Here is a 10,000-nt window from a genome sequence, read left to right on the forward strand (position 1 = left end):
CGGCATCTTGCAATGGAAAACTAGAATACTTGTTAAAGTTGTGTATAGTGCCCCTGTTTATATAAAAACTGACAACGGCATCAAAGAAAAAGTTTTTTCCAGCACTTGGAGGGGATACAATCTCCATGCAATTCTTCTTGGGTACGCGCCTTTCGAGTAGGTTATACAAGTTGGTTACAAAGTCTGGAACTTCGGGTCCCAATTGATATTCCAACAGCTCTACAATGGCTGCAAACGAAGACGGCACATCCATATAATATTGGCTAATGTTGCCATGTGGTGCGTCAAACAGAGGGTTAGTCTTTTGATACAGAGATATATAGTCCAAAGTGGTCCAGTTACACAATTGTTCATTCAAAACTTGAATGGCACGTTGCAGGCGCTTGTCATCTAGGCGTATGAACCGCAAGTCCGCACGTTCTAACCACATTGGAGTTCGAGTAATGTTCGTCAGCGGCGAGACCGGGTTCTGGGAGAGGATGAGAAAGAGTGACTCCTCTGTATGGTGTGCTTTCTCACATCTTCTGGTTTCACGTGGAGTAGTTTCCGTTGCGTATACTTGCGAAGTGTTCGGATGGCCTCCAACACTTCGGGTGCAGTCGTCGCATGCACTTGGACCTTGAAATGCTCCAAATAATACCTCCACTGCTCCTGCGGTTCCACATCTGCAATGTCTTGGGAGTTCCAATACCTCAGCTCCAATGTATTCGAGCCAACTGGTTCCTGCCACCTTAAGGTACTCCAACCGGCGGGGCTCTTTATTAAGATAGTCGACGAGGCGGAAATAGTCCCATCCATTGGTGTTACAAGACCAAACCGAAGAGCGATTTGGTCTTCTGCGGAACCCTGCAAAGGCGACACATCTACACGTTCCGTTGCTCCACGAGCAATCGTGGACGACGTGCAAGTGCGGCCGTCTACATCCCGAGATGTGGAAGGAGATGGCGGCAAAGGCATATCCTGCTCTGGGTTCTTCAAGGCGCTTAGACAAAGTAAAATAAGACTCCTGAGCTTCTCCATATGATCCAACGGTAATGACATCATGCACAATTCTTCTTCGTTTTGGAACGCGTCGTAACTCTTCTGCCCATCGGGGCAATAGTGGAGGGGACTCGTGATGGTCGCATTCTCGCGTTGCCAATGTTCTTGGTTCGGACAAAATTTCTCCTGGTAAAATGTCCACGCGTCGATCAATTTCTTCAGTTTCGTCCAACTCTTGTATAGGGGAAGCGGCACATCGTGACTCATCTTCTCCACTGCTTTGTCCATCTCCTCCCTAGTAACGGACATTTCCCCGTCAAACATATATTCCAATAATACGTGTAGCGGTACCTCATCGTCATTCTCCTCAAGTCTGACTCGCTTCTTCTCTGGCATTTCCCGCTCCATCTATGAAAAAAAAAAAAAAAAAAATTTGGCAAAGTCTAAAGAGCATTCGAGAGGCAAAGTCCCTAAATTAAAAACTTAGTCTCAAAAATGCTCAATAGAGCAGAGTCAAAGTTTTTGCAGGCTCACCATCCAAGGGGGCAGGCAGTCCAGGCAGTCCAGGCAGCAGGCAGTCCTTCCAGGCAGGCAGGCAGGCAGGCAGGCAGGAGGTCTTGTCCCTTCGAGTCCTCGGCGAAGACTGAATTTTCGAGCCGAAGGCAGCTCCTTTTATATCGTGCGGTTGGCCTTCGCGACCTGGATAAACCGGTTAGCGTCCTTGGCGACGCCCAAAACCAGTTCTGGTAGTTGCCTATATAATGAGCGAGCTAACCCTACTAAACCTCAGTCTACTACGACGACTCGGACGGGAAGGATGGACCCTCTGCCAGGACCAAGCAGCAGCACTAGTAGTGGCCAGGCTGGTGGTGGAGAGAAGGACGGAGGACTGGGGGCTAATATTCGGCGCATCTTATTGGTGAGTCCTGTTAATGACTAATTAGTTGATTAATTAGTAATTAGTTAATTAATTAATTAATTAAAAAAAAAAAAAAAAAATTAAAAAAAAAAAAAAAATTAAAAAAAAAAAAAAAAATTAAAAAAAAAAAAATTAAAAAAAAAAAAAAAAATTAAAAAAAAAAAATTAAAAAAAAAAAAAAAAAATTGGATGTCGTTGCAGTTGTCGTAGCTAAGTATAAAAGAGTTATATATATATATATATATCTTCTTTAGGATACCGACGACGACGACGACGACATGAAGATTGAGGATTCCCCCGTGTCCAGGGCAATCGAGTGCTCCCTGGATTTCAAGGAGGATTTTCTCCGATTGGTCGTCGATAAACTCGTCGAGTTTGGAAAGAGGGAAGTCGAAGCACGCATGCATAAGGAGAGGGTAAAAGCGCAGAAGACACAAGAAGAAAATCTTAAGGAAAGGGATATTTGTGCCAAGGTGCTTCGAGGCAATTACGATCATCTGGTCATTGTTCGGAGAGAAGATGAAAGCGAAAATGATTACTGTCAGCGGATGGTACGAGCAATGGACGAAGAATGGGACAGAGTAGTCAATTGGTTGACGAATAACGAGATATGCAGGCGATGTGGGTACAAGAAACAATAAAAAGTTTCTTTATTATGGCTTGAATGGTACAGAGAGTAACTTGGCAGTTCCGGCAGATTCGTGATATGTGTAGTGGCCCAAGTGTGTTTGTCGGTTAGCTGGGATATACTTGTTTACCTTAGTTTTGGTAAAGTGTTGGTGGCACGCGCTGTTAATTTTTTGCATGGGCGATATTGTATCGTTGCTCGAGTGAAGCACCAGTTCTGTGTCCACCTGGAAAAATGCCGACACGTCTTGAAATTTATCGTTGCTGCCCGGAGAATCGATCGATTTTTTGCTTACTGCCAAAATTCCAAAACCCACGCTAGGTTGCGCCTTGCTGCAATTGGGGGGATTGTGTATTAAACCTTGGTGGCTGTGTTCGCGCTCGATGGGCCTGTCGTACTCGCTGTCAAAATCCTCTCGCTGTAGCATTATTACGGAATTTTGCACGCTGGTGTCCTTGATTGTAGAGTCCAGGGTCGAAAGTTGTTTTCCCATTACGGTCGAAGGGGCGGCTATGTACGTGTTGGAATCCCCACACATTGGGGCGCACGTACGCAGCCAGCCGTTTTGAAAAGTGTAATCGTAATTAATTATGGGAGTGCCAACGTGACTTTTGAAGGGGAAAGTGTTAATAAACTTGTTGGTGCGGGGTGCAAAGTCGGCACAATGAATAAAGTCGTAACAGTTGTTGTGCCGCGGTACCCCCATGCACGTGGGGATTGTGTCGGATTTTGTTAAAGTGCCGCTACTGTCCATGCTTACGCCCCAGTACTTTTCGATCAAGAGGCGATGGTCGTTTGTGTGAAACTCGCTCGGTTCCGTCGTTACCATTTGATTGTCTGTCGTGCCCGTGCCCGGCTTGGCCATGCCCGTGTCCAGGTACAAGTTTAATCCCACCGAACTCACCCCGTACACCAACATGTCTGAATTGACCGGCTGTACTACGGTAGATCCAGTTTTCCAGGGAGTGCGGATGCCGTGAGGCGTTATTTTTGCGCGGCAAGAAAGGGCTTTGGTGTCTGGAGGCAGCGATTTAAAAGTGCCCGGTGTAATATAGAGGTAGGGAAACTCGACGGGCAGGCGAGACATGGACGTAAAGTAGCCGTAATACTTTTTGTCGTGCGTGTACGTTATCTTCGTTAACACGGTGGCGTACCCCCAGGTGGTAAGTAATTTACTGTCACTATACACTGAAACCACTCCTTGGTCTCTGGGGACGCGCAAAATTTGCTGTACGACGACTCCTTCATTTTGAGTATTACTTCCAATTCCTGCTCCTCCGGGCCCACGTTGGGTGAGTTCTTGCGAGGTCTCCTGGTCCGTTGGGCACGGGTCTGCGTTGCTTGTTGACGAATCTGCTGCGGCTCCGCTTCCGGAGTAAAGGGCTCGCTCGATGAAGTTGACGACTGAATCTCCATAGAGCCGCTTGAAGTCAGGTGATGACCCGCTATCGTGACCACGTTTCCGTCCGGACATGTTTTCCCCTCCTCCATAGAGTGTACGGCCGAGAGCCTTTTCCTCTACTAGGTTTTTAAAACCGAGCCCAGCTGCACCAACGAGAGAGTGCCACGAACCCCGGTCGCTCCAATCACTTACAAAGTCGCCGATGGCCTTGTGATCGGCTGTAAAGATGTCTTGGTCGCTAGTTGCCTTGGAATAGTCGTGATCGTGCTGCCGGGCTATCCAATCGTCTCTGTCCACAGGTTGGCCGTTGTCTAAGGGGTTCCCGGGTCCCAAGTAGCGATGACCTGGAAAGAGAGGCATGCCTGATTGAAATAAACATGCGGTCTTATGAACGGCGTCTACAACAACGACGCCATTAAAAGCCACCCCCCAATTAACGCCCGCTATTTAAACGAGTAACCTAACCTAACCCAACCTAACCTAACCTAACCTAACCTAACCTAACCCAACCCAACCTAACCCAACCTAACCTAACCTAACCTAACCTAACCTAACCTAACCCAACCTAACCCAACCTAACCCAACCTAACCTAACCTAACCTAACCTAACCTAACCTAACCCAACCCAACCCAACCCAACCCAACCTAACCCAACCTAACCCAACCTAACCTAACCCAACCTAACCCAACCCAACCCAACCTAACCCAACCCAACCTAACCCAACCTAACCTAACCTAACCTAACCTAACCTAACCTAACCTAACCTAACCCAACCTAACCTAACCTAACCTAACCTAACCCAACCCAACCCAACACAACACAACACAACACAACACAACACAACACATCACATGTCGTCGTAGCAGTTGAAGAACCAGACAGCAACCTAACCTAACCTAACCTAACCTAACCTAACCTAACCTAACCTAACCCAACCCAACCCAACCCAACCTAACCCAACACAACACAACACAACACAACACAACACAACACAACACATCACATGTCGTCGTAGCAGTTGAAGAACCAGACAGCAAGACCGTGTTGGCTAGATAAAAAAGGCACTTTATTGAACACGGCGCGTGGCAGTATACTCGTGATCGTCGAGGTAGGCATCAAATAAATTAATCAACGCAAGTGGATTAACCTTCTTGTCATACTTTAGCAATTCTGGACAAGTTTTCCACCTGTACCTAAACATCCTGTGGTTAAACGCTGGAATGCGCGGAAAAGTCTCGTGGTTACTCAAAACAATCACGGGAGTGCGTGTTACAGTCATGTCGCTCGAATACTTTACCGCTACACTGTCTACATCACCCCCAAAAATTTTCTTTATTGTTTCAAATGCGCTCGATTCGCAATTTGGTTCGTTCCATATCAAAATGCGCTTGCCCACGGCATCTTGCAATGGAAAACTAGAATACTTGTTAAAGTTGTGTATAGTGCCCCTGTTTATATAAAAACTGACAACGGCATCAAAGAAAAAGTTTTTTCCAGCACTTGGAGGGGATACAATCTCCATGCAATTCTTCTTGGGTACGCGCCTTTCGAGTAGGTTATACAAGTTGGTTACAAAGTCTGGAACTTCGGGTCCCAATTGATATTCCAACAGCTCTACAATGGCTGCAAACGAAGACGGCACATCCATATAATATTGGCTAATGTTGCCATGTGGTGCGTCAAACAGAGGGTTAGTCTTTTGATACAGAGATATATAGTCCAAAGTGGTCCAGTTACACAATTGTTCATTCAAAACTTGAATGGCACGTTGCAGGCGCTTGTCATCTAGGCGTATGAACCGCAAGTCCGCACGTTCTAACCACATTGGAGTTCGAGTAATGTTCGTCAGCGGCGAGACCGGGTTCTGGGAGAGGATGAGAAAGAGTGACTCCTCTGTATGGTGTGCTTTCTCACATCTTCTGGTTTCACGTGGAGTAGTTTCCGTTGCGTATACTTGCGAAGTGTTCGGATGGCCTCCAACACTTCGGGTGCAGTCGTCGCATGCACTTGGACCTTGAAATGCTCCAAATAATACCTCCACTGCTCCTGCGGTTCCACATCTGCAATGTCTTGGGAGTTCCAATACCTCAGCTCCAATGTATTCGAGCCAACTGGTTCCTGCCACCTTAAGGTACTCCAACCGGCGGGGCTCTTTATTAAGATAGTCGACGAGGCGGAAATAGTCCCATCCATTGGTGTTACAAGACCAAACCGAAGAGCGATTTGGTCTTCTGCGGAACCCTGCAAAGGCGACACATCTACACGTTCCGTTGCTCCACGAGCAATCGTGGACGACGTGCAAGTGCGGCCGTCTACATCCCGAGATGTGGAAGGAGATGGCGGCAAAGGCATATCCTGCTCTGGGTTCTTCAAGGCGCTTAGACAAAGTAAAATAAGACTCCTGAGCTTCTCCATATGATCCAACGGTAATGACATCATGCACAATTCTTCTTCGTTTTGGAACGCGTCGTAACTCTTCTGCCCATCGGGGCAATAGTGGAGGGGACTCGTGATGGTCGCATTCTCGCGTTGCCAATGTTCTTGGTTCGGACAAAATTTCTCCTGGTAAAATGTCCACGCGTCGATCAATTTCTTCAGTTTCGTCCAACTCTTGTATAGGGGAAGCGGCACATCGTGACTCATCTTCTCCACTGCTTTGTCCATCTCCTCCCTAGTAACGGACATTTCCCCGTCAAACATATATTCCAATAATACGTGTAGCGGTACCTCATCGTCATTCTCCTCAAGTCTGACTCGCTTCTTCTCTGGCATTTCCCGCTCCATCTATGAAAAAAAAAAAAAAAAAAATTTGGCAAAGTCTAAAGAGCATTCGAGAGGCAAAGTCCCTAAATTAAAAACTTAGTCTCAAAAATGCTCAATAGAGCAGAGTCAAAGTTTTTGCAGGCTCACCATCCAAGGGGGCAGGCAGTCCAGGCAGTCCAGGCAGCAGGCAGTCCTTCCAGGCAGGCAGGCAGGCAGGCAGGCAGGAGGTCTTGTCCCTTCGAGTCCTCGGCGAAGACTGAATTTTCGAGCCGAAGGCAGCTCCTTTTATATCGTGCGGTTGGCCTTCGCGACCTGGATAAACCGGTTAGCGTCCTTGGTGACGCCCAAAACCAGTTCTGGTAGTTGCCTATATAATGAGCGAGCTAACCCTACTAAACCTCAGTCTACTACGACGACTCGGACGGGAAGGATGGACCCTCTGCCAGGACCAAGCAGCAGCACTAGTAGTGGCCAGGCTGGTGGTGGAGAGAAGGACGGAGGACTGGGGGCTAATATTCGGCGCATCTTATTGGTGAGTCCTGTTAATGACTAATTAGTTGATTAATTAGTAATTAGTTAATTAATTAATTAATTAAAAAAAAAAAAATTAAAAAAAAAAAAAAAAATTAAAAAAAAAAAAAAAAATTAAAAAAAAAATTAAAAAAAAAAAAAAAAAAATTGGATGTCGTTGCAGTTGTCGTAGCTAAGTATAAAAGAGTTATATATATATATATATATCTTCTTTAGGATACCGACGACGACGACGACGACATGAAGATTGAGGATTCCCCCGTGTCCAGGGCAATCGAGTGCTCCCTGGATTTCAAGGAGGATTTTCTCCGATTGGTCGTCGATAAACTCGTCGAGTTTGGAAAGAGGGAAGTCGAAGCACGCATGCATAAGGAGAGGGTAAAAGCGCAGAAGACACAAGAAGAAAATCTTAAGGAAAGGGATATTTGTGCCAAGGTGCTTCGAGGCAATTACGATCATCTGGTCATTGTTCGGAGAGAAGATGAAAGCGAAAATGATTACTGTCAGCGGATGGTACGAGCAATGGACGAAGAATGGGACAGAGTAGTCAATTGGTTGACGAATAACGAGATATGCAGGCGATGTGGGTACAAGAAACAATAAAAAGTTTCTTTATTATGGCTTGAATGGTACAGAGAGTAACTTGGCAGTTCCGGCAGATTCGTGATATGTGTAGTGGCCCAAGTGTGTTTGTCGGTTAGCTGGGATATACTTGTTTACCTTAGTTTTGGTAAAGTGTTGGTGGCACGCGCTGTTAATTTTTTGCATGGGCGATATTGTATCGTTGCTCGAGTGAAGCACCAGTTCTGTGTCCACCTGGAAAAATGCCGACACGTCTTGAAATTTATCGTTGCTGCCCGGAGAATCGATCGATTTTTTGCTTACTGCCAAAATTCCAAAACCCACGCTAGGTTGCGCCTTGCTGCAATTGGGGGGATTGTGTATTAAACCTTGGTGGCTGTGTTCGCGCTCGATGGGCCTGTCGTACTCGCTGTCAAAATCCTCTCGCTGTAGCATTATTACGGAATTTTGCACGCTGGTGTCCTTGATTGTAGAGTCCAGGGTCGAAAGTTGTTTTCCCATTACGGTCGAAGGGGCGGCTATGTACGTGTTGGAATCCCCACACATTGGGGCGCACGTACGCAGCCAGCCGTTTTGAAAAGTGTAATCGTAATTAATTATGGGAGTGCCAACGTGACTTTTGAAGGGGAAAGTGTTAATAAACTTGTTGGTGCGGGGTGCAAAGTCGGCACAATGAATAAAGTCGTAACAGTTGTTGTGCCGCGGTACCCCCATGCACGTGGGGATTGTGTCGGATTTTGTTAAAGTGCCGCTACTGTCCATGCTTACGCCCCAGTACTTTTCGATCAAGAGGCGATGGTCGTTTGTGTGAAACTCGCTCGGTTCCGTCGTTACCATTTGATTGTCTGTCGTGCCCGTGCCCGGCTTGGCCATGCCCGTGTCCAGGTACAAGTTTAATCCCACCGAACTCACCCCGTACACCAACATGTCTGAATTGACCGGCTGTACTACGGTAGATCCAGTTTTCCAGGGAGTGCGGATGCCGTGAGGCGTTATTTTTGCGCGGCAAGAAAGGGCTTTGGTGTCTGGAGGCAGCGATTTAAAAGTGCCCGGTGTAATATAGAGGTAGGGAAACTCGACGGGCAGGCGAGACATGGACGTAAAGTAGCCGTAATACTTTTTGTCGTGCGTGTACGTTATCTTCGTTAACACGGTGGCGTACCCCCAGGTGGTAAGTAATTTACTGTCACTATACACTGAAACCACTCCTTGGTCTCTGGGGACGCGCAAAATTTGCTGTACGACGACTCCTTCATTTTGAGTATTACTTCCAATTCCTGCTCCTCCGGGCCCACGTTGGGTGAGTTCTTGCGAGGTCTCCTGGTCCGTTGGGCACGGGTCTGCGTTGCTTGTTGACGAATCTGCTGCGGCTCCGCTTCCGGAGTAAAGGGCTCGCTCGATGAAGTTGACGACTGAATCTCCATAGAGCCGCTTGAAGTCAGGTGATGACCCGCTATCGTGACCACGTTTCCGTCCGGACATGTTTTCCCCTCCTCCATAGAGTGTACGGCCGAGAGCCTTTTCCTTTACTAGGTTTTTAAAACCGAGCCCAGCTGCACCAACGAGAGAGTGCCACGAACCCCGGTCGCTCCAATCACTTACAAAGTCGCCGATGGCCTTGTGATCGGCTGTAAAGATGTCTTGGTCGCTAGTTGCCTTGGAATAGTCGTGATCGTGCTGCCGGGCTATCCAATCGTCTCTGTCCACAGGTTGGCCGTTGTCTAAGGGGTTCCCGGGTCCCAAGTAGCGATGACCTGGAAAGAGAGGCATGCCTGATTGAAATAAACATGCGGTCTTATGAACGGCGTCTACAACAACGACGCCATTAAAAGCCACCCCCCAATTAACGCCCGCTATTTAAACGAGTAACCTAACCTAACCTAACCTAACCCAACCCAACCTAACCTAACCTAACCTAACCCAACCTAACCTAACCTAACCTAACCTAACCTAACCTAACCTAACCGAACCTAACCTAACCTAACCTAACCTAACCTAACCTAACACAACACAACACATCACAACACACCACAACACAACACAACCCAACACAACCCAACACAACACAACACATGTCGTCGTAGCAGTTGAAGAACCAGACAGCAAGACTAACCTAACCTAACCTAACCTAACCTAACCCAACCCAACCCAACCCAACCCAACCCAACCTAACCCAACCTAACCTAACCTAAC

General features: G+C 47.1%; 4 protein-coding genes across 4 annotated transcripts in view; all 4 read right to left on the minus strand.

Annotated features, from left to right (window-relative positions):
- The window catches only part of LOC121835583, a 1,726-nt gene extending 343 nt beyond the window's left edge, over positions 1–1,383 (minus strand). Inside the window, exons 1-2 of the mRNA XM_042290025.1 lie at positions 1,333–1,383; positions 1–1,276 (exon numbers count right to left, since the gene is read on the minus strand). The exon at positions 1–1,276 is cut by the window's left edge and continues 343 nt beyond it. Coding sequence (XP_042145959.1) covers positions 1–1,276; positions 1,333–1,377 — 1,321 coding nt within the window. The 5' untranslated portion in view covers positions 1,378–1,383. The remainder of the gene's footprint in view (positions 1,277–1,332) is intronic.
- Positions 1,384–2,259: 876 nt separating this feature from the next.
- Positions 2,260–4,347, minus strand: LOC121835584. Its single transcript, XM_042290026.1, has one exon. It carries the CDS (start codon positions 4,288–4,290, stop codon positions 2,554–2,556), a length of 1,737 nt encoding a protein of 578 aa, XP_042145960.1. The 5' UTR covers positions 4,291–4,347; the 3' UTR covers positions 2,260–2,553.
- Positions 4,348–4,976: 629 nt separating this feature from the next.
- On the minus strand, positions 4,977–6,709 carry LOC120839149. Its single transcript, XM_040209386.3, has 2 exons — positions 6,659–6,709; positions 4,977–6,602 (listed from the first exon to the last, which is right to left on the minus strand). The coding sequence occupies exons 1-2, from the start codon at positions 6,701–6,703 to the stop codon at positions 4,998–5,000; spliced, it is 1,650 nt and encodes a 549-aa protein (XP_040065320.3). The 5' UTR covers positions 6,704–6,709; the 3' UTR covers positions 4,977–4,997.
- An 837-nt stretch (positions 6,710–7,546) lies between these two features.
- LOC115318530 lies at positions 7,547–9,314 on the minus strand. The gene has a single exon (XM_029978230.4). The coding sequence runs from the start codon at positions 9,287–9,289 to the stop codon at positions 7,841–7,843; it is 1,449 nt and encodes a 482-aa protein (XP_029834090.4). The 5' UTR covers positions 9,290–9,314; the 3' UTR covers positions 7,547–7,840.
- Positions 9,315–10,000: the final 686 nt, after the last annotated feature.

Source organism: Ixodes scapularis, unplaced genomic scaffold (genome assembly GCF_016920785.2).
Source record: "Ixodes scapularis isolate PalLabHiFi unplaced genomic scaffold, ASM1692078v2 PGA_scaffold13__105_contigs__length_92229423, whole genome shotgun sequence".
NCBI classification, from domain to species: domain Eukaryota; kingdom Metazoa; phylum Arthropoda; class Arachnida; order Ixodida; family Ixodidae; genus Ixodes; species Ixodes scapularis.